Source organism: Ambystoma mexicanum, chromosome 5q (assembly GCF_040938575.1).
Source record: "Ambystoma mexicanum isolate Mex_15411 chromosome 5q, UKY_AmexF1_1, whole genome shotgun sequence".
In the NCBI taxonomy this organism is placed as follows: Eukaryota; Metazoa; Chordata; class Amphibia; order Caudata; family Ambystomatidae; genus Ambystoma; species Ambystoma mexicanum.
In genome coordinates, this window is record NC_090933.1 from 524,840,015 (window position 1) to 524,864,757 (window position 24,743).

The 24,743-nt window shown below is 48.1% G+C and overlaps 1 protein-coding gene across 1 annotated transcript in view; it reads right to left on the minus strand.

Annotated features, from left to right (window-relative positions):
• Positions 1–24,743, minus strand: part of PRKDC (protein kinase, DNA-activated, catalytic subunit) — a 3,362,625-nt gene that overhangs the window by 2,121,826 nt on the left and 1,216,056 nt on the right. The window contains exon 35 of the mRNA XM_069621025.1: positions 13,639–13,797. Within this exon, the coding sequence (XP_069477126.1) occupies positions 13,639–13,797 (159 nt within the window). The remainder of the gene's footprint in view (positions 1–13,638; positions 13,798–24,743) is intronic.

Here is a 24,743-nt window from a genome sequence, read left to right on the forward strand (position 1 = left end):
GCCCTGTTCTGAGTGCGTCACCAAGTCAATGGCGCCCTTCAGGAGAAGCAGACGTACCTCCTTCAACAGAGGGGGGTCTGGAGACAAGCACTGGTTAGATGGGGAACGGTTTGGAGGGTGTATAGCAACAGGGAGGCAATATCCTTGGTGAACAACCTGTATAGTTCAAGCATCGGATGAGGTGACATCAGATTCCTTGCCGGGCAGGGAAATTTTCTTCCCCCAGGGTGCTGTATGGTGGAAGTCTGTTTCAAAGGGTCACTGAGGGCACGGTGGAGGCAAACACATCTTGGAGCACATCTCTATAGCCCTTGGCATGTTGGCGCTGCATTCATTGCTTGCCCGAGGAAGCCCGGCCCTAACCTCTGTGGGCCTAGAAGGTAAAGGGTTGAAACCCCACCTCTGTACGTGGTGTGCTGGATTGCGGCTGCTGAACCGCGAGGTCCATAGACCTGCCAGAAGCCTTCGTGGATTGCCATTTTTTAAGTGTTTCATCTGCCTTAGCCCTAAAACAGGTTGTTGCCATCAAACGGCCTGAAAATCTGGGGCGAAACCTGAGGTCCTAATCCAACTAACTACTCAACGCCTTCCCATAGCCATATTACTAGTGACACAAACCGGGGGCCATTCTCACTCCTATTCCTTATAGGTCCTCCGCCCAGGTGGCCAGTTAAAGGCCATCGCCTTTGGATCCCGACCGTCGGGGTGGATAAGCGTGGGAGGATCACCTGGGTGTAGGGTCTGTGAGGAGTGGGATGTCTCCAGGAGAGCCATGGTAGCCCCCTTTTCCTACTACTGATCAACCCAACCCTTAACCCACCTTAATGGGATACTTTGACTCAACTTCCATGACTTCCTCATGCATGACTGTTAAAAGTACTGGAACACCGAAGAGGAAACTAGGAGCAATGAGGACGAGGTGCTTTTACCACTCTGGAACTGGGACGAGAAAGAGTCCTGCTGAGATTAGTAGAGGTCAGGCATGTCCCCTAATAATGGTCAGGCAGGGCTAATTGCACAACCGCCTGTTAGAGGGTTGCAGGTGCATAAAAGGCCCAATCTAGTTGCAGGAGGAAGCAGAGCAGGAGAGGCCAGAGAAACCAGGAGATTAAGTGGTGTTAAGGGAGCAGCAGTGCAGAGGCCAGAGAAAGCAGCGGGAAGCTGTGTGCATGCAGCCCGTTAACGGTTCACAGGAGTACAGCCTGGGCTCCGTGGGACCGAGCGAGCATTCAAAGGGGGACTGTGCCTGGAGACTGTCCCTTATTGTGGAGTTCACAGTGCTCATTCTCCTGGAAGCAGAAGGCGACCCAGGAGTCCCTAAGGTGCAGAAGGAGTCCTGAAGCGGAGGACCAAAGGCGAAGAAGGAACGCCGAAAGCAACCAGTGTGTTTCTATGTGAAAGGAAACCCGGTGTACGAGTGTTTGAAGTTCTGTGGAGGATTACTATGTATCGGAGTGGTTGCATGCATGAGAAGTCACATTTTCGAAGGTCTCTGAATGAAATCCTCATTATCCCTTGAACAAACAAGTATACTTTATATCAGAGTCGGCACGTGCATGAGAAGGCCCATTTTCGAAAGTCTGAGTGCTGAACAGCTTTCACAAGCATTTAACAAAGAAACTAAATGAATGACACCGATTCTAATTGTAACAAAGGTCTTCGAGTGTTGGGCACACTATAAAAGCAACTTACAAAGACTTATAACACTGACATTAAATAAATTAAACCTTTGCAAATTACTACAAACACCTCAGAGAGCTGGGCACATTATTCAAAGCATTATACAGTGAAACATAATAGCAAGGCAACTAAATAAAAAACGTACCAAATACCTTTTTGTGAATGCAACTTACAAGTGAACTTTACGAGCACAATTTCTATTTGAACTTACAGGTGAACTTTAAACATAATTTTAACAAATGCAAGAGCATTTGGGCTCCAGAGTGAATGGAACTCTAGAGATGAACTCTAAGAAATGTTTGACCTACACCTTTCTGCCCATTATATTTTTGAACCAAGGACAACCACATCCAGAGAGTGCAAGTGTGGCGCAGACTTTTGAAAGCTGGAAAATATCCCTATATATTGTAAGTAAATGTTGGGGGAAGGGAACATTGAGGTTTAACTTGCTTTTGTGGTAGGAACTGTGTTTTGGAACGTTGGGAAGCGAACCCAGAGTATTGGTTAATTTTGTATCTTAACTTACGGGAATCCTGAGACATTTATTTAAACTGCTTTATACTTGGGATAGGTAGCTGAACGAAAGCTGGGAGCAGGACAGAGCTCCGAACTTTGTGTTCAAGAAAGTTTAGTTGGTTGGCAACATCCCTACACATTGTACAGATTAATTGTGAGGACAAGTATAGGTTTTGGACACATAAAGGTTGCCAAGTTGAACCTTTGGACTTTTGACTTTCCTTATATTGGTTTGGTAGGAAAATCCCACCATAGGATAGGGCAAGATAGGCGTTTTTCCATCCTGACTGATAAAACTTGTATTCTTCATTCTGAATCGGTTGTCTGTTTCTTACTCCAAGATGCTTTCACACTAGCCACAAAGTTGGCAGTGTCCAGGCCTGAATGAAGAATTTGGCAGGATGCCTCCTTGCAATCTTTGACTAAGGCTTCAAAGCCCACTCTTAGCTCTTCCACAGGTGGGTGTTCTGCATACCCCTAAACTGGCAACCAGAGACAAAAAGCAAATTTTGACAGGGCAACAGCCCTCATGCCCTGACTGCCTGAACCAAAAACATTACACCCCCAGCCACCCAGCCTCTTACTCTACTCTTCAGGAGGTAAGGACGGGAAGGATTATGTTTTTAGGCTCACTGTGGCTGTCTGGTCCTTAAGGTTTTCAGGGGAAGGGTGTGAGGACAGGAAAGCCGAGTCAGAAATTGCTGGCCTTTGATTCTTCATCAATTCCCTGTCCACAGTCGATACTAGAGCAGGTTTCGACCATAACGGGATGACCAGGGCCTCTACTGCAGATTTAAAGTACAGAAGAGTCTCTCTCTCTGGGCCTTTCAAGAATATCAGTCAGCTAAAACTGGATCTTGAAGGAACAGACAACCACATGGTTTCAGCCACCCTGGCCATCAGGTGTTGAAAGTAAGCCTGAGGCTACCCAATGCGTTGGAGTAGGGAGCATGTCAAGCTCTGGAGACGTGTCCAGCCCACTTGCAAGTCAGTAGCAAAATGTATTAAGTCTGCATCCTCGCCCTAGAACTCCTCAGGAAAACATCTAAACTCTCTGGGGTGCTTTCAGGCCCAAATGGTAAAGAATGACCTCTTTGTCAAAAACGTCCCCCATTTCTGACATAAATGCAACCCTAGGAAGAAGGCCGTACTCCCGGGGATCGTCAATGGCAGCATGGTGGGAGGTACAGCAACCGCAGGATCAACATTGGAAGACTGAGCAGTGCACAGTAGAGACGGGTTGTCGCCTGTGGGACCCGTGGCCGAGCCTAATGGCAATTGGTCGCAGTCTTTTGCAGGGTCTTGACCTGCTTGTGCATGCTCGATGGATTCTGGAGGCATTGTTTGGGATCTTCTCAAAGATGTCTAGCAATTCGAGCCGTGAAAAAAAGGCCTCCCATTCCTCTTGAGTGGAGGATTGGGTTGTGAAAGGTACCTGCTGTGCCTTCTACTCAGAGTCTGTAGAGCAGAGGAAGAATGTCTGGAGGAACCGCCAGGTGAACAAGATCTCTTTCAGTGCTTCTTTTTGTCCTTGCTGACCGAAGCCTATTCTTTGGTTCTGCGCTCTGCACCCGGTGACCTCAAACGAGTCATTCCAAGTCTTTTTCCACATGGGAAAAAGTGACTAGTTTTGCCCGCACTACTGCTCTTGAAGTACCTTAGGGTGCATTGAGTGACACAACCCGCAGTTCTGCAGGTCGTGTCCTTCCCCAAGACAGCATAAGCAAATCCTGTGGGGGGGACCAAATTGACATTTTTACCCCCGTAGGTAACGCAGAGTTTCACCCCACCGTCTTCATCGGATCTGGCATGGTAGTGAAATGCCCAAAAAAAAAAGAGTTAAAACGAAGTGGTGTTCCTGAACTGAGCAGAGTGCAAAGAAAAACGGAACTGATGTGATGGGTTGCAGTGCCTCAATATATACTGGCCCCAATGTCATATTCAGTGTGGGGTGCACAGAGGAGTCGAGCTCAGCAGGTGCATAGCCGTGCTGCGCTCCCCAGTGGCGGAAAACTTTTCAAAGAGCAGCTCCACTGGGAAATGATCAGATTAGGAAAACATGGGAGGAAGCAATTAATTAGAATGGGAAGATGCCAGAAAGGACATGCATGGGAAGTAAACTCAGAGGCTGAGGTAACAATACTTAAGAGGTGTCATAAATAACAAGGAGACAAATAACAGGGGTGCAGGTAAAATATATTTGTGGTTTAATTCAATCGCTAAACACCACATTGCTGTTGGTGAGGTCACTACAGGCTGAACGGGGAGAGAAGAGGACAGAAGTCTACCATCTCTAAGCAGTGAGGGGCATGGGTATCTACTGTGCACATCTTCATACAGCCATACTTGAGGCATACAATGGTGATGAATTCCAGAGTAAGAAGCCCTGAGCTCACTACCTTAGGTGTCTGGCCACTTGCAAAAGCGGTAGAACTCTGGTCAATACATAGTGCTCGTTGCAATAGATGGGTGTGTGAGTCTGGCACTGGACTTTAACAGATCTTAAAAAATTGACTCAATGGCAGAAGGAAGAATGAAATGGGAGGACAGAGTACATCCAAAAGAAACAGTGGTGAAAAGCAGGGCAATGAGTAGTTAAATGGGATATCAAAAAAGAACCCTAACGAGGAGAACACAAACAAATAAACTAAATTGAAAAGACTGATTTATAATACACACTTAGAATTTCAAATATACATTTTATACATGCAGTGCATGCAAACAAAGTACAGTGAGACAATAAAATAGCCATGATTGCAAATTAATATACATAGTTTTACTTGATCAAAACTAATTCTGCGCAATCCATTATTTTAATTGTGGGCAGTAATACACATATGACCTCTTTTTTATTAAGGCCTTAAATGACCCGGAAGGGGAAAACAGGCCATAGGCCATTCCAGGTCATTTTGTTGGGATTTTCAGGACAGAACAGGACACAGAGTGGAAAATCAGCTCCGCCCATTACCCCTGCTCAGTGCTAGAAAGCAGCCAGCATCTCCACTGTCACAAAGCAGAGTCAGTATCAATAAGACACTGACCAAAGCAGTAGTTTGGTGAAGGACAACCGTAGAAGGGAATCAACTGAAAGAAACAGAATGGCTTCTCCTCGATTTGAAACAAACAAGCAAGCAAGTGGTGAAACAAACAGCAGAATAACTTCTCACGTGCCTGTTTCGGATTCAACAGTCTAAATGTCAGGGTCCCCCTCCCAGCAATTCTTGGAGGATAATAGTCACACAGTCTGATGTCCAAGTGCCCTCATCCTTGTCGTCCTCTTCTTCTGAACTGACTTTATAACATTGTGGTCCAGGGTTCACACACTGATGCAATCCAAATGTGGGCGACCACTGGAAAGAGGACAAGGGTCTCCAACTGGATTATTTAAACCTCTGTTCTGTCTTTGGCAGGTCGGCTGGGTTCTCAGAGGGAGGGACTGCACATTTTGGCTCTGGGGTTCCCTAACTCACACTCCTCCCCCCTGGCTGCCCTCCTCATGCCTCCTTAATGCCCTTGTTCATAGGGAAGTCCTTTACTACTCACTCCTTCCTTAACCTGATCTCTTTTGACCACCTCATACCTACTAAGCTGGTCCGTCAGATGGAGTTCCTCTGTCTCTCTTTACGTCCCTCTCTGCCTGCCCAACTTTCATTCAGAATTCCTCTCCCGAAGACTACTGTCAGTTCTTCCCCCACGCCCACCTAATTTCTTCTTACTGGCCCCTTCCTGGCCTGTGTTTTCTCAGCACTTTCTTTGGTACTTTTGCACCTTTTCCAGCTCTTGATAAACTCCAATCCCCCTTCATCTGGTGTGAGAGGGTGGTTTATGAGTAACAAGTGAAATCCAATGCGTTTTCAATTTTTATCATGAACATGTACAAAACATGCAAATTTAGAACTTGCAGTGTAGGTGAGATAGCTCAACACCACTTTGGCAGTCGTTGAAGAGGCTCTCACCTTCTTAGCCCAGCCGCCCTACTCCAATAGGGCGTAATTCCACACCAACTAACTAGTGCCAGGGTACCCCTTACTGTTGTAACGGAGGATCTGAAAGGAAGATGAGGTACCAGCAACTGAATGCAGTAGGGGACATCCCCGCCACTTACAGCTAGGCAGAGAAATTTGTATGGAATGATTTAGTATTGTAAATGTGTGAAAATAGAACTCATAGGGTTAAAAGACATTAGTATTTCAAATGGTGTTATGTTTATAAAGTCAAAAATGCTTTTATCATGGTTTAGTAAGCAGTCAAGGTACAGAATGCACATTATAAAAAATGGAGTAGGAAAATGATTACGTTTTTTACTATACCCAGACAGAAAAGAACTCTACCATCTGTGTAACCGACAACGCCTTTAAACTGACAATGCCTTTAATGAGTAAAAAGAATGCATTACATGAAGAAGCTCCTTACGGACATGGTAGCATAAGTCAGCCCTGAAGTTGAAAAATTCAAGGCCACAGTGCCCTGCAGAAACCAGATAAGCATTCTGAAACCAGACACATAATGATCCTATGTCTGAGTTTCTGGCCAAGGAACGCAGCTGCGTGACCATATTTGGGTAATGTGGCCAGGAAAATCCAAGGATGTGTGCCAGAATGCATTTCAATTTGAAGGGTTGAACATATAAGGAATAATTGCCTTGTGCGCGAGTATAGTCAGCGGAGAGTTTTGCCTGGGCATGTTTAGAAAAGGGTGGGGGGTCCAACTCTTCTTTCTCTGAAAAGTATAAAAGGAGGCTCCGTTTTCATCAGGGAGCAGGGGTTCATGTACTTGATCACAATGCTGTTTGTGTCAGTCTGGCCTGACATAAAACCCGATGAACCCGACTCTGCCTCCTGCCTGCTGCTTGAAATACTTTTGCTGAAATGCCAGAGGGTCCCAGAGAGCCCTGGAATGTCCAGGAGAGCCTGGTAGAGTGGAAGAGGTGCTGAAAGGCAAAATCCTCATTGTCTACTACCTGCTCCGGTCCTTGTTCCCCTCTTTCTTTCACTCTCTCCCATTCTCCTTCCCACTCTCAGTCTCTGACTCCTGGTCTTATCACTCTCTTCCCCTTCTCCTTTCTCCAACTCCCAGTCCTTGCCTAATCTCTCCCATCTAACTACACTCAGTCTCTGGGTCTTTTCTTTCTCTCCCACATCTCCGTCTCCACCCGCCAACTGCCTCATGACCACAACCGCTGCTTTCCAAAATCTCACTCCTCCCAACTCTACCTCAATCTTTCCATCTACCCTCTTGCCTCACTTCCCTCTCACACACCTACTCCCGGTGCTTCCACCAAAACTACCTTAAATCAACTGCCACTACTGTCTCAATCCCAAAACCTTGCCTTGAAGCTCACTCTTAAATAAAATGTAAAAAGAGGGGATACCCTAGAGGGTGGGACCCAGGGCTGGAAATGGGATGTAACATAAGGGGATTGTGCCAAAAATCTGTTGGTCATACTTCTGGTCCTGTATGAATTATTGCTTTTAGAGTGCTTTGGTGTAAATAAATCAACATTCAGACCCATTCATCGTCTGAGACCAGGTAAGTAAGGTTACAGGCGAAATATATTTGGCTATAACACAAATTCAGAAAGTAGCCTTCTTCAATTGGCTGTGCCATTGGCTTGTATTCCTTGTTTTTCAGTGGCAATTGTAGGACATAAAGGGGATACAAACAAATAGCTTCTATTTTAGCTTTAGTCTTTTATGAACAATGGGCGACACATTTAGACAGACATAAAAGCACTACCCCACACTTGAACGCTTAATACTTCAAACGCAGAGCAGTGTAAAATATTATGGAACAGAATCACAAACAGAAACAGATACCCATTTCAGTAAATAGTAACACAAGTGGCATGCTAAGTGTTGGTTACAGACTTTTATTTATAGTAAAAGAAAAAGGGGTTTGGAGAAATCCTATCCATCTCTAATACTAAGAGGGTTTTCCCAGCCTCAACAAAACCAAGGACCATCTGTGCCAGGTTATTAAACCAAAAAGCACCCTGTGTCCTCGGTCCAAAAACCCTAAACTGACCCTTACACGCTAAACTCATAATGTGCAACTCAGGGATTTCTGTAAGCTATACACTTATAGCTTCATTTCAAACTTCTAAGGTGCAGAAAACAAAAGGAATAAAAGTTCCACCAGGAAAAGGGGTCCTCTCTTCCCCCATGTTTCTTCTGGTCCATCACTGCCTATCCAGTACTTCAGGAAAGAGTCATTGTTCCACTGCTTCACATGGGGACGATTTTCCCCTGCGTTTCCCCTTTCATACACTTTTTTACTTCTCAATTTCAAGGGTGACAACTCCTCCCTTGAGCATCCCTTAACCACTCAGTTTGCTCACTCTCTGGATCTCAGTTATCCTTAAAGGGGTATGGTTTGTCACTGTTCCACAATTTCAAAGAGGGGTTTTTGACCCGCAAGTGTTCTCAATCCTTTTCCTACCCCTGGAACACTCTTGCAAGAGTATTCACAACTGTGTTACTTATTCTTAAAAGGGGTATGATTCTTCCCTTTTCATATTGGTTATCACAATATCACAATTTCAGTACGGGGGTGTTAAGCCTGAGTTTTCTCACTTTTTTTCTTACCCCTGGTTTACTCCCCTGCCAGGCTATCGCACTTGGGTGCAGGTCCCAGACTTGCACGCTGCCTGGTTCACTATCCTGCAAAGGCTTTTCCGTTCTCCATTCGCTCTGTCTTGCATCCAGGAAATAATGCTTTTCAAGTATTGGGTCACCTCCCCTTTCTTTACAATGTATATATGTATATATGTATGTATGTATGCATGCATGCATGTATTCGTATTAACTATACCAGTTCCTTTAATTAGGCACTCTCTCGCACGTGATTGGTACGTGGCATTTGCCCTGAACAGCCCCAGTGTCCCTTTCGCTCTCACTGGGCTTACCGGTCTTCACTGGCAGCTTTGGCATTCGTCGTGTCTCGCTGTCTTCTTTGCGCTCGGCCAGCTGACTGGGAGTGTGTCCCTTTAGCTGCTTGGTTCCCGCTGTGCTTTCTTCTGCTCTGGGTGGTTCCAGCTGCCCATGGCAATAATGCAGCAAACTCCTTTTTGCTTGGTTTCTGCGCATGCCGGTCTCGCTGGCCTCCGTGCAGCGTCCAGCAGTCTGCTCACCTGCGGTGTCACAACCAGCATCAGAACAAGTTGGATTCGCCAGCAGTCTCCATTTCTCCTCACCTAATGTTCAGCTGTGCCAGTTTTAAATGTCCCGGCATTGCTTAGCATTTTCCAAAGACTAGAACGCAGAGTTGGCTTACCGATTTGGGTCATCCTCATTAGCCCCATTACTCCATCTCTCCTCCTCATCTCAGACTTTACAAGGGGGGGGTGGTAAATGTTCTTGGCAATGAAAGCCCAGGAATTCTCCATCTACATCACAATAAGCCGTGCAGGAATGTTGCAAAGGCACATGAGTGTCATTAGAGTCATTAAGAATTACAGCTGAAGGATTATTTAAATTCAGTGTTCTTCTGTCTCACTGGAGTTGGTCTTCCCCCTACATGGTCCTCCCGCATATAGCCACCCCAGGGTCAGAGTCTGGTAGCTTCTGCCTTTCCCTGGCCATGTAAGAGAAGCTTCCCTTCAGGGAATCAGTGACGATGTTGCTAGATTAGCCACAGGGTGTAGAAAAGGCATGGAAATGCAGACCTCCTGGATTACCGCACCTTTTTACACCCAACTGAATAGATTCAACGTCCCTGAGAGGGCTGCGGATGTAATCGCATACAAAATCCTCTTTGGGGATTAACACTGCATTTAAAATGAGCCCTTTCGACTTTAAGAAAATCCTCATATTTCTTGCATCCCAAGGGTACATTGTTCAGTCACATTAAAGGTGCTCTGGAAGTACTATGGTGGTTGTTTGGTGAAGTATAAAATCGTACAGACACAACGTAACTAATGGTCTTGTATTTGTTTAGTGGGTTTTTGACGGCCTTTCTTCAGCCTGTGCAGGTCATAGGGGATCCATAAATAATTGACTTTGCACTTGGCTTTTTAAATGTATGCGACCAGTGCCCAGCACACTATTAAGTGCCCCTTTCTATACTTCTATACTAGGATCTCTCATTAATGCGAGATCCATGGTGGCCCATGCCACAGAAATTGCGGACATCCTAAATAAGGACAACTTGGACCTACTGGCCATAACTGAGACTTGGCTTCACGATGCGGCAGGCCCAACACTGATGCTAGCAGTGCCCGATAACTACCAAATTCTCAGAGCAGACAGGCCTAATGCCAGAGGTGGCAGACTAGCCATCATCTGCAAATCTACCCTTCCCATCAGACCAGCCACATCAGTCCCCTACTCATCCTGCGAAGCACTAACAGCCAAAATGCCTCTCTCTAACAACTGCACGCTCTCAATCCATTTAATATACAGACCCCCAGGACTCCAAGGCACCTTTGAAGATGACTTAACGAACCTTATAGCCAATAACACTAAAGACCATTCCCAAACCCTACTACTGGGAGACTTTAACCTTGGCTTTAATGAAACCGACAAACACGCAGAGTCAGTTGCAGCCTTGCTCAAGGACCACGGTCTTGATCAAAAAGTCCTCTCTCCTACCCACATTAAAGGAAGGACCCTCGATTGGGTATCGGAACTGAACTGTAACTTCGGTATCACCGATATTGCTCCACAAACATGGACGGATCACTACCTAATAACCTTCTCCGCCACTCTGGATCTCCTTAGCCCCAAAACCAACAACATGGTTCCCCCTCTTCTGACCAGAAGCAAGAAGGACATGACGGTTGAAAACATTATCCCTCTCCTCCTTCCAGCCATATCTGGCTTGGAAAGTAACAACCCGGACCCCCTGGTAAATACTTTCAATGACGCTACGACCAAAGCATTAGATGCAGTTGCTCCAGCCAAACTACGTAAAGCCAAACAGGAAGCCCATTTAAATGTCTGGTTCACGACCCCACCTCAAATCGCTAAGACTACAAAAAAGAAAGCTCCAATCTATCTGGCGCCACTCTCCCACTGAACACAACAAAAACAACCTAACCGAATTTGCCAAATTCTACAAAAAAGAAATCATCAAAACCAAGAAGAACACCTGTAATGACAGGATCGCAAAAGCTAACTCTAATACTAAAGAGCTCTTTACCATCCTCCGCGAGCTAGAATCCCCCATTCAACCAATAGACAATGCCCCCAAAAACAAAGCTTGGTGCACAAATATACAAAATGCCCTTGCTAACAAAATCTCCCTGCTGCAATGTAAAATTTCTAAAAAAAGGCCACATTTCCACCTCTGCCCCAACATATACCCCAATCCCAGAAGAATAAGACCACTGCTCCATTCAGATTCAAACCTATCTCCATAATTGACAGAGAAAAAATAATACTCTCCCTCAAACCGTCAAACTGTAAGGGCGACCTATGCCCTGCACAATTAATAAAGGACGCAGCTAGAGATCTAGCTCCCTTCATTTCCAAGCTCATAAACTCTTCCTTTAAATCCAATACGGTACCCACCAACCTCAAAGAATCATGGGTCCACTATTGAAAAAACAAACTCTGGACCCCACTGTTCCCACCAACTACAGACCCATCACCACAGTGCCTTTTCTACTAAAAATATTAGACAGAGCTGCCTACATACAAATCCAGGACTACCTGGAGGCTAACCGCCTGCTTGGCTCACGGCAATCTGGCTTCCGTCCACTCCACGGCACGGAAACAGCTTTGTTAGACCTCAAGACACAAATTGAGGAACTTAAGGATAACGGGAAAACAGCCTTGCTCCTCCTACTGGACTTGTCGGCTGCGTTTGACCTGGTGGACCATGCAGTTTTATGCAACCACCTTGAATCTGCCGCCAACTTCACCGGAGATGCTATAGCCTGGGTCCAATCCTTCTTAGCAAATCGCACCATGCAAGTCTTTTCCACCATCAACTCAGCCGACCCTATCAAAATAACCTGCGGTGTCCCACAAGGATCCTGTGTCTCCCCCACCATGTACAATATCTTCACCAAGCCTTTGTTTGACAAGTTGGACGGTCTGGAGGTCATCTACACGAACTACGCAGATGACACCCAGATCCTTATACCCCTTTCGGGCAACTACGAGACAGACTTAGCCCTGGTGAACAAGATATACACTATCATTCAGGCATGGATGGCCGCACACGGCCTCTGCCTGAATGACGAAAAAACAGAACTACTGATCTAGGCTCTGAAGTCAACATCCAAAAACTATCCCAAAACTACACATCCTTCAGCATTGATAACAACCCTATCAAGGTGATGTCTGTGGTTAAAAACCTTGGATTCTATCTGGACTCCTCCCTTACTCTCAAGAAGCAGGTCAACTCCCTCGCCTCCTCCACTACCTACACCTGCAAACTCATCCGTGCAGCTAGACCCTACCTCTCTAGTGCCAGCTGTATTACTTTAGCTAATGCCCTTATCATGTCTAGGTTAGACTACTGCAATGCCCTGTATTCTGGAACCAGAGTACAGGGCATTCAAAGACTACAGAACAATGCCCTAGCAGCAGCACTAAATATCCCCTACAGAATACACATCACTAAATCCAGGAAAGAGGTTAACTGGTTAAAAATAACAGACAGAATCCTACTCAAAACAGCATCCCTCACATCTAAATGTCTAAACAACCTTGCCCCCCCCGTATCTTATGGAAAAAATCAACAGGAAAATCTCCACGTGACCTACGAGATCTGCTAACACCTCCAAACAAGAGATTCCTAGGTTTAAACGCTCCACCGCGGGAGGATCCAGCTTTCCTGTCAAAGCTGCTCACTGCTGGAACAAACTACCACTTGAACTCAGAACGGAACAACCATACCCGAAATTCAGGCACAAGATAATCAACTGGCTGTGTGCCAATGACACATAACTTTCACCTAGCCTCCTACCTAGCCACGACCCACCCTTTGCCTGGACACCTCAAGACATGCCCCGCCTCTGGGTACATGCTTGTATATATTCTTGTACATATCTGCTTTTTGCCGCTGTGTTTTATATGCATATGATTGTATATAGTCTCATATATATTTGCGCTCTTTTTGCCACTGTGTTGTACATATTCATGCCAAACACTAAACTGTTGCGCCTAGCTACCCTTGGGTTTGGCGCGCATTAACAAATAAACAAACAAACAAACTTGGTCAGGAGTTATCGATGCAATAGCTCTGGAGTGGGTCAGTGACAACTTTGAATGATTATGGAATCTTTTTCATGTTAACCCCATTTTACATCTTGTACTGGTCATCCCCCCTCCCACCCATTTGCTACAATGGATGAGCATGAACAATTTCGAGTTTGGGACATGAGTTCATGCAAACAATACAACATTGCTCTGTACTTGTAGGTTATTCATGATTTACCCATGTGCCGCAGACAATAGTTTAAAAAACATTTCTGAATTGATCAAAGATGCTCACCTGTCCTCCAAAGTCAAAGGCCAGCTGAAGGAGTCCATCAGCAAGGCGTTTACTGCTAATATCCAATGAAGGTAGGGACTTCCTCTCATCACCCGGCGCAATGCCTTTATAAACAACCGAAAGGAGTTTCCAGCCGACAGTGAATCGGTGACTGGCATCCTAAAAAGATCATCCAAAATGTTTACAGTGCAAAACGTGAAGCAAATACAAATATAGGGGACACACTATGCCACAATTCAGACCTGCCGTGTATAAGCACCGAGATGGTGAGAATGGCAGAACCAAAGCAGAGTAACATAGCATATTCAAATACTTGAAAATATACTCAGGGCCACCCGAGTGCCCAGTCCACCGAAAGGGAGATAAGTGGCATTAGGCTTTCTCGGGGTCAGTCTCAGGGCCCAGTTCCTAGAATGCACAAATACATCTTCTTTTGGGCAAAGGAGCAAATTCTAAAGCAGTAGGTTCGCGCTATATACAATACTTCCATATTCTTAAAGCCATCATTTCTTTCATATTAACAAGCATGGACCATTTGCCAGTTTGCGCAATTCAGTTTACAAATGTCAACTGTTCTGCTGTAGGCGGGGATTACACCTACTGGACTTGCACTTCTTCCCTCACTGCACCTATGCCCAATCCTGTTCCACACTTGTATTTCATTTTTTATTTATTTCAATTTCAATTTTGTAATCAAATGTCCGTTTTCGGTTTAAGGTCGTTTTGCTTATTTTCATTTTTATTTGTACATTTATTCCACTCCTCAACACAATTTTTTTGTGATACTAGCATGTTAAGATACCTCAGTTTATGTGACATTCTCTCATGTTTAGTTTATGTGAAATTATCTCATGTTTTGTTGTTTCATATTAAGGTTATGTCGCTTTGTACAAGGCCTGTACAGCAGCCGAAGATGGAATGCAGCATTCTATATAAACCCACGTATTTAATGCAAGTTAGTGGTACACTGTCCATGAAAAGGGCCACATCGTCGAAAGTATACATGCACATGTGCGCTGTTAAACGGACTACACTCTTGGTTAACCGAAGATTTCAAAAGGGCGAGCTCACTTCGGCCAACGCGGGCAATGGTAGCCGGCTGCATTTTGCGCATGGGCGTTGGACATGGGGAGACAAGGGGGACAAATCCCCCCCACCTAATATACAATGGAATCCCCCCCCAGTTTACCCCAGTGTGTGTCTCTGCATCTGCAGTGATGCGTGCAAACTTCAGACTCTGAAGTTTACATGCAGTTCAGCTCAGCAGCAGCACTGCGCTGGTTGTAAAGATTCTTGTTACAAGTTACAACAACAACAAGATGAACTCTCCTACGTTCGGAGCGTTTCTCCTCCCACTCCCCCCACGGCCACATTCCCAGTCAGGCTGTGCCTGGGGAGCATACTGCACATGCCAAGTGCACAGTGCACTGCTGTGCAGCCTCCTCCCTTCCAGAAGAAGCCACTAGCAGCAGGTGTTGTATCCGCCCTACGTCCCGCAGCGCGGTGACGTAGGGCAGCTGAATAAAAGCCCCGCCCCCTGGAGTGGGAGGCAGTTCCGGGCGAAGTGAAACCAGCGTGTGTGTGTTTTCTTAAGCGCTCCTGCCTAGGCCGCGCTCCAGGCCACGCGGCCTCCTGGACCGGAGCCAGCCCCTCGTGCTGGGCCTCCGGGAACACGAACACAACAATGGCGACGAGGAAGTGAGCGAGCATCCATGCGCTCCACCACGATCTCGCACGCGGAGGCCACACGGACGCTCCGTGTACATTTTTGGACACCCGATGGGGGCCCCAACGATCACGTGACCCCCACCCCCAAAAAAAAAAAAAAAAAAAAAAATTTTTCTTTTCATTCCCCTCCCACACATCATCCTCCTCAGGGGGTGAAAAAAATGTTTTCTCTTCTCTTCTCGTGTCATCCCGGTCATCACCTGCACAACGTCTCCTGCATGGCACACAGGCCACGAGGCGCCAATCCTTCGGAATACAAGTGCCGGTAGGACACTGCCCCGCCACAGGGCGCGCACGAACCCAGAGGGCAGAGAATCGTTGACCAAGCACCCGCAACACCATGGCGACTGGGTCATCTACCCCTGGACCCTCCACACCGTCCAGGATGGCGGCAAACCTGTCTATGGCGTCACCACCGCCTCGCACGCAGGGGAGTTCGTCGACGTTGATCCAACCATTCGACCCATTCACAGACCCATCGTCCAGTGGGTCTGTGAATGGGTCGAATGGTTGGATTGCGAAGGACGCTCTAACAGCACATTTTCTCCCGCAACTAAATCCAGACTATGAAACCTTTATCTTTTGCACAACCATCCAGGCCACCGATGAGACTCTCGACGCCTACCACACGAGGCTGAGGAAGCTGGCCATGTCGTGTGAGTTTACGAACACTGAAAGGGAGATCAGGAGGCAAATCATAAATGGAATTCACTCGGAGAAGCTGAGGCGTCTCGTGCTCAGTGAAAAGGGCATCCCTCTACAACGCATCCTGGAACTGGGTCGACAGAGGGAGCTTGCCCACTCCAGGGCCGCCAACATGGAAGTGACCCTACAAAAACTGCAGCCGTCATTTTCCACAGCGATGGTTGCTCAAATCTCGGACAGACAATCAACGAGGAGCGAAAGTGGCAGCGGTTACACCCAGAACAGGTGGCAGCCTGGAGCACCAGGACCAACCGAATGTGGATGGTGTGGTGGTCAAAGGCACGGAAGGTGAAACTGCCCGGCGCAAGGCACCACGTGCGGAGCATGTGGCAGGAAGGATCACTACGCGAAAGTGTGCAGATCAGTGAACACACCACCACAGCCTCCACAAGGATCCCAGGAAAAAGGGTCATCGAAAAAAAAGAAACAAGCCAGCGCGAGGAGGGTAGCGGTAGTCAACTCCTCGACAGAAGAAGAAGGGGATGACCTCTCAGCCCTACGACAAACAGCAGGCACGGAGAACGAAGGAAAGGGCCGAAAGGTGTACTTAGTATCGACACTAAACCAAGGGCCAGCACCGTCGAAAAGAACCGCCAGGCGACGAAAATGCATGGTCAACATACAAGGCCAAGACATACAAATGACCATTGACACGGGGGCCTCGGTAAACGTCATGCCAACCACCGTCTTTCAAACCCTCGCACCACGACCCGAGCTAAAATCCACAGACACTCGGCTATTTGCCTACGGCAGTCGGAAACCTCTACCAGTCATCGGGAGGTTCCGCACCACTCTTGAGCATGGCGAACAGAAGTTGTGGTCAAAAATATATGTTGTCAAGGCGGGAATTGAAAGCCTGCTGAGCGGAGATGCGGCTGAAGACCTGGGCGTGGTCAAATTCATATGCCACGTTGACGACACATCCGAGGTCGAGAACTTCCTCAGGCAACACCCCAAGCTACAGAGGGGGATAGGCTGTCTCAAAGGAAAGACCATCAAACTACATATTGATCAATCAGTGCAACCACGCGCGGTAAGACACCGAAGGACACCCTTCCACATGAGGGAACAAGTTGAGAAGAAGTTAAGGTCACTCGAAGCCGCTGGTATTATTGAAGAAGTCACGGGACCAACACCGTGGGTTTCCCCGATGGTGGTCACCCGGAAGCCCAAACAGCCAGGAAAAGTTCGGATCTGCATTGACATGCGCCTTCCCAATGCAGCCATCAAAAGAGAGCGACACATAACGCCTACAATTGATGAAATCATCACTGACCTCACTGGATCGTGTGTGTTCTCGAAGGTAGACCTAAAGGCGGGGTACCACCAGCTGAAGCTACACAGAGAGTCGCGCTATATCACCACATTCTCAACCCACCTAGGTCTGAGGAGGTACAAGCGCCTGAGTTTTGGCATATCGTCGGCCGCAGAGGTCTTTCAACAGACCATCCAGGAGGTCATCAGAGGCATACCAGGGGTATTGAACGTGAGCGATGACATCCTAATACATGCACCGGACACCAAGGAACACATCATGAGACTCAAGACACTACTGGGCAGGCTGGAAAGCGCCGGACTCACAATCCATCGAGAGAAGTGCGAATTCCTAAAACCAGAAATAACTTTTTTTGGATACAGGTTCAACCGCACCGGCATTTCACCTGATCCCCAGAAAGTGGCGGACATACAAGCTGCCAGCCCCCCCACGACTCCCACCGAGGTGCGCAGTTTCCTGGGAATGGCCACCTACTGTGGCAGATTCATTCGGAACTTAGCAACCCTATCCGAACCGCTGCGGGAACTAACAAAGGCCAGCACCAAGTGGGACTGGGGGCCCGAATGCCAGGAAGCATTCGAGAGCATAAAAGACTCCCTGTCAACTGATACCAAGATGGCCTACTACGACACGGACCTCCCGACAGAACTATTTGTGGATGCCAGCCCAGTCGGACTTGGAGCAATCCTGATGCATGTCACGAAAGAGGGCACCAAAAGGTCGATTGCATATGCATCCAGGGCGCTCACAGCCACGGAACAAAGGTACTCCCATATAGAAAAGGAGGCAATCGCCGTTCTATGGGGGTGTCGACACTTCCACATGTACCTATATGGGCGTAAGTTCACGGCGATCACCGACCACAAGCCCCTACTACCAATCTTCATTGGGTCATCGGCACACCCACCAGCCAGAATCACCAAGTGGCTACTACACCTCCAGCAATATGATTTCGAACTTGTCTACCAACCGGGCAGCGGCAACCCTGCGGACTTCCTGTCGAGACACCCACGACATGCCACCCAGCAGGAAGTGCTAGTCGCCGAAGAAACGGAGGAGCACATTTGTCAAGTAGTCCACACCATGAAACCCAGAACGACCCCTGTTGCGATCTGGTAAAAGATGCCATCATGTCAGGCAACTGGAAAGACTTCATGTCGCACACACGCAACAGAACCGAGGGGGCCAAGGAGTTCCTAGTAGGCATGTTCACGGTTCGACAAGACCTCTCAATCACTGAGGGAGGGCTCCTGCTAAGGGGTGACCGCATCATCATACCCCCAAGGCTGCAAGACAGGATAGTTGCCCTAGCGCATGAAGGACATCAAGGGCTTGCAAGAACAAAGGCACGGGTCAGACACAGGGTATGGTTCGCTCACATCGACGATCGTGTTGAGGACCTAGTGAACACATGTCTACCCTGCCAAATAACGAGTGGACCACCAGACCCAGAACCGATCCTATCGGCCGAGCGTGGCCGGGCACGATGGGAAGCGATCAGCATTGACTTTTGCAAAATCAGAGAGGGTCTACATCTACTGGTGGCAATCGATGATCACTCACGCTATCCAGAGGTCGAGATACTAGAGTCCACCGCCGCGGAAGTGGTCATCCCGGTGATAGAAAAGATGTTTGCCACCCATGGTCTGCCCACGACCATTAAGAGTGACAATGGACCCCCATTCACAGGGGAGGAATTCAAGTCATACCTACAGGAACTGGGCATTAAATATCACCACATCATGCCAAGGTGGCCACAAGCTAATGGGGACGTCGAGCGATTCATGAGGACCATCAACAAGGTACTCCGAGTATCAAAGGCAAACGCCAGCCCGTGGAGGATCGACCTATTCCGGTTCCTAAGGAACTATCGGGTCACCCCCCACAGTACCGCGGGCATACCACCTGCTGACCTTATGTTCGGAACTATCATCAACTCGTCGATTCCCCATCATCCAAGCAGAACCCCCTGACGACGTCGACCATGCACGCGTGGAAACGAGGAGAACACGTGCCAACGCTCACATGAGCGCCAAGAGAAGAGCAAGGCCCTCAAACCACAGAGTGGGCAACCAAGTCATCATGTTGCGAAATCCCACGAAATCCAAGTTAGACACCAGGTATGAGGAACTGCCATGGACTATCAGCAACCGGCGTGGGACCATGATAACTGTCACACAGGGAGGTCAGGAAGTAACAAGGAACGCCTCCTGGTTCAAGCCCGTGCCCCAGCACCTCTGGACGGATTGCGAGGGGCCTCACGACGACAACGAGCAACAAAGCAGCGACATGCCGGCGCAAGACCCCGAGGAGGAATCCGCAGGGGATCGCAGCTGGCAATCACCGAGACTGCCCAGCAGTGAGGACACATGCAGCGAAGGTGAGCAGACTTACGAACCGAGCGGGGACAGCCCCCAAGCGAAGCGGAACAGTCTGAGAAAGACCACGAGACCGCCGGTGAGGCTGAATGACTATGTATGCTAAGCCAACAGCAGTGGCAGGAGTTTATAGTTGAGCATGTTGCGTATGTTTGTTTTGTTAGGTTATTTTGAAATAAAGGAGGAATGTTGTATCCGCCCTACGTCCCGCAGCGCGGTGACGTAGGGCAGCTGAATAAAAGCCCCGCCCCCTGGAGTGGGAGGCAGTTCCGGGCGAAGTGAAACTAGCGTGTGTGTGTTTTCTTCAGCGCTCCTGCCTAGGCCGCGCTCCAGGCCACGCGGCCTCCTGGACCGGAGCCAGCCCCTCGTGCTGGGCCTCCGGGAACACGAACACAACAGCAGGCAGCACGCATGCTCGACTCCTCCTGAGAGTCTGACTCTTCAAGCCGACAGACTGCTCCTGCGAGGCGACGCCGACTCGACCCGGAGTCCGTGACTCGACGAGAGACCTCACTTATCAGCTAACAACGTAAGTCAATGTGCCCCCACCCCCCCTGTCTGTGGCTGGCATTGCCAATGCGTGTATAGAGTGCCCGGGATGGGCACCTGTCTTGGCGCTGCGTTTTCATGCATGGAGTGTGGCTGCCTGTTTCCATGTTCACATTACAGCACCTGTTCTCGGCAGAACAATATTCTCTGCCCCGGGCCTGCCTTTCTAGAGCAGTGCTCACAAAGCCAAAAAAGAATACACACAGAGCAATTGCAAGCTGCACCACCCATCGGTGGGTGCGCGGCACCCCGTGCAGTTCCACCAAGTCAGGGGTGACGTCACTAACGAGCACGTGCATGTTAGTGGCATTCAACACTCACTGCGCCCAATACACAACATGTGCATTTATGTAGTATGAATAAGCTGGACAAAAAATCCATGTTTCATAGTGAATTTATCAAAAATTGACAATTCGTTAACAATGCACCGGAAGACATTTTGAAATTTCATTTGGTTTGGAAAGGCACTTCATAGATGGCTAAGTGTAGTACAAATCCCCCACCTATCCCCTTCCCCCGGCCTCCCTACAGACCCGCTGCACACACTGCAAGTGGTGTTAAATTTTGACCCATTTTGCCTGGTGGTTCTCTAATCTTCCACTGCGAGTCGCACGCTTAGGAACAAGGCTGGCGGATGATAATGTAGATGTGTTGCTACCTCTGCCACCTCCACGTGTAGATAAAAGTGGGTACTGGGTGTGTGCCATGCATTCAGAACTGCAGCGGACACATGGCTGAATGCTCGTTTGCTGGAAAAGCTGCGTCTTTGCGTCTAGGGGCGCGCGCAGCTGTCATCGGGTGGGTCCCCTGCGTCCTTGCAGGACTTTAGTACATAGGGCCCACTCTGGTTGTAAAAAGTGCCACCGCACCACTCACACTGCAATCCACAAATACTTTCAGTGAGCTCTCGGGTATTGTTTGGGCACAGCAACCCTGCATATATGCGTGTTATATTCTGCACATATCTGCGCACAGGTGCAACCCGTGTAACACATTCACACTGGCCCAATCATACAAGAAACATACACACACAAGCACCCTGAAGGTATACATTGATAACCCCCCCCCTCCCACCACCACCACCACCACCAGCAGCAGCAGCAGCAACAACGCACAGGATGCAGTAGCAGCACCTGCAAACAATGTTAATAGAAATAAGACCGACACTTCCCCTCAATTATTCCGATGGAATTCTCTGCTCACCCCCGCAGGTGGGACAGTAGAACTGCATCGACCTGCACAGAGGGAGGAGGGGTGCAGGCTAGGGCCCCCCTCTCTAATTCCGCACTCTTGAGGCTATGCAGATAATGCAGGAGGTGTTTGAGAGAAGGTGTGTGTGTGTGTGTGTGTTCAGCATATTGCACACAGCTGAGCATAGCATGGACGTCATTTAGGGCCAGGGTCGCCAGGGGCCGCAACTGCGAACTCCTGAGGTCTCCCTTGCTTTTTTTTTATTGAGGCTCATGGGCTGTGGCCAGCAGCATGTGGCTCTTTGTTGTGGAGTTGCTGGTTTTCTGATAGTTATAGCAGTAAGCTAGCTCAGTGGATTGAGCGCTGGCTGCTGCAATGTGTGTGTGATTTGCAGGTTCGACTCCCAGCAAGGTCAACTCAGTCTTTCATCCTGCTGAGGTTGATAAATGAGTACCCACGCAGGTTGGGTGATAGTGTATGTATATTTGTTCTATATAAAGCGTAAGTGCTATATAATAACACATAATTATCACTTGGCCTTGGACGTCTGATCGCATTCACAGTAATTTGGTAATCTGGGCATATACGCGCTGATATTAACTATACATATGGTGATCCTTCTTGTATGAAATGTATATCACATTACACTGATATTGTAACCATATTTTTCGTAGTGTACTCAGAAAGAATGCTATGTGATGCCACTTCAAGGTTTGGCAAAGGGTGAAAGGTTGTGTTCCATCGCTTCCTGTGATGTCACTTTGGGGTGGGGGCAAGTTATCCATCACTGATTCCAATGGTAAATGACAAGATGCTCCGACAACGTCCTTAACACATATAGCCAAATCCACTTCATGTTACCACGCCTTTATTTGCAAGGACAGTCGATTCTGCGTCCCTGGTTACTGAATCGTTGTCCTTGTGCAAGTGCCATGTTGCGTGGCATTGGCATTTAGGCAAACATTGCCCTAGTGAAAAAAAAACTTTCAGTGCATGTTACACCAGTGCAAAGTTTACCCTACTGCTGATACGATCCCTAGTCACAGTAGTAAGCACTAGGACACACATTACCCAGGTGTAAAAAGTAAGGCATTGAAATGGTAGGTTGTTTGCACTAGGGCACTCTTAGCACTTGCGCACATATCTTGGGAACACTGCACTTGGGCTGCTGCAAGGTTTCTGCACTTCGGACCCAGGTTTACTAGGATTCTGCCCAAGCTGAACATATGGCAGCCCTCCATCCAGTGTGTACCCGTGGGGAATGCAATGACGTGCTAATGGGCGCGTTTCTCTTTAGATATCTGTTTTTGATGCGGTGGGTGGTCGCCCTCGTTCTTGCCTGGTTTCCTCATAGAGGTTTCCGACACGGCTGTAGTAGGCGGGAGAGAACCAATCACGACCACTAAATGCACAATCGGGCACTTCCATCTTTGTAATTTTGGAGGGGCAATCTGTGTGTTGTATGCCTGTTTCCTTCCGTATTACAGATTGTACCTCCACCCAAGGAAAGGTAGCCGGTCCACAATTCAAAAGCATGCAGTGCACGCTTGTTTGAGTGGTCTGCAAGTTGTGGCAGCGTGTGTTCCTGTTTAATGGTCAGTGGTGTGCAGGTATCACTGATTTAGATCTCCCGAATGTGTACCTTAATGTCTGTGTGACAGGTGGTATTCTAAATTATCGAGTTCTTTGACAAAAAAAAAGCAAAGTCCAAAGGTGTCCCCTGTGCCCCCCAGATTTTATGGGTTTCCTACGCCCCTGATTTTGCGGGTTAACTCCCCAAAGAAACCAGCTTCCACCTAAGAGGAATCGAGCCTCCAACGCTACTATTACCATCCCCATAAAACAACTAGCAGGCCTTAAGAACGGTCCTCAAAGTTTAAAACACGGCGTCGTGAAAAAGTAGAAGGGTGTGCGCTTTTCTTTTTCCTTTTTTCACTGGTCGAACACATCAAGGCAGAGCAGCAGGGCTGCAAATCCCGCCCACCCCTGACCGGAAGCCCGACCGTCAGTGCACAAAGAATGTACAATGGACAGTTGCCTTCCCAGAGCGTTGTATATTTCTCTTCAAAGATCTACCTGCCATGCACTATTTTACAACCTTACCTATGAGTTAATTCTCTCACATCGAAATAGTAAATCCCATCATTGCAAGCACATGACGCCCGGACTCGAGCACACAGCCATGCTTGCAGGTAGGTCTCGAGTGGCGGTATACAGCTCTAATGCTTATTCCTTTTTTGTCCACTGCACTCGCCTTGCACACAACAGGCCTCCATACATCACTGGTATGCTGAGCACAACTAAATCCCATTGTGAAACCATGCACAGACTAATGATCAGTATTTCTTTAAAGAACTATAAACTGGCCTCGTAATGTGCTCATATTCAAGAAAGAGAATTTTAGTTCAACTGTTTCTTGATCATCTATATGCCTCGATACCAGGTGCTTTTAAAGTTACACAAACTATTCCTTCTTTTCATCCCACTCTGCAAGTCACAAATCTCTCATTTTTATCTAAAGCCTGCACACCCCCGGCCCCTCTTCACTCCTCACATCCTTCATCTTACTCCCATTTGCACTCCTCCGCAGACTAAGGCCTGGGGACCTCTGGCAGGGGCACAATATGTTACACTATGGACGAGCGTCAGCACTGCAAGAGCAGTACTGGTGACTAGAGCAGTATAATATCAGAACAAACACAATTCTTACTGCAGAGCGTTCTACAAGCGTAATCCATTGTATGATTGAGACACACAAGCACAACCGAATAAGCAGCTGCGAGTTTTGTTAAGCAGTTAAAGCCTAATTGGCTTCCCGCCAGCCAGTCAGTGTCCAACAGCGTTGGGAGCTGGGGAGTCCTGGCAGCCCGCGCGTGAATTGGAAAACGTTGGTTTCCAACGGTAAGCGGGCAGAACCCATGCTCCATCTGGAGCACCACCGGGTTCCGCTCCAGCTAACCAGTGTGGCGCTGCCCGATGATGGGGCGCGCACGCGGTAGCATGACGTTGCACGCTGCCGCATGCAGCATAAATAAACGGGGCGTTTCCCGGCCGCGCAGAGCGACCGGGAAGCCCGAACCGCAAGGACGTGTGAGGCTGTGTCCTTGGGGATCCGGACTTGCGGACAGCGCTGGGGGGGCGCCAGTAACCCCCAACAGTGGCGACGAGTGGGGGAGACGATGTCTGGGCCCGGCGGTGATTATTCATATACATTTTTTGTCACCGAAACGAGGTCGGATCAAGACTTCGTTTCAGGCCGCGGGTAGTGCGTCACCCAT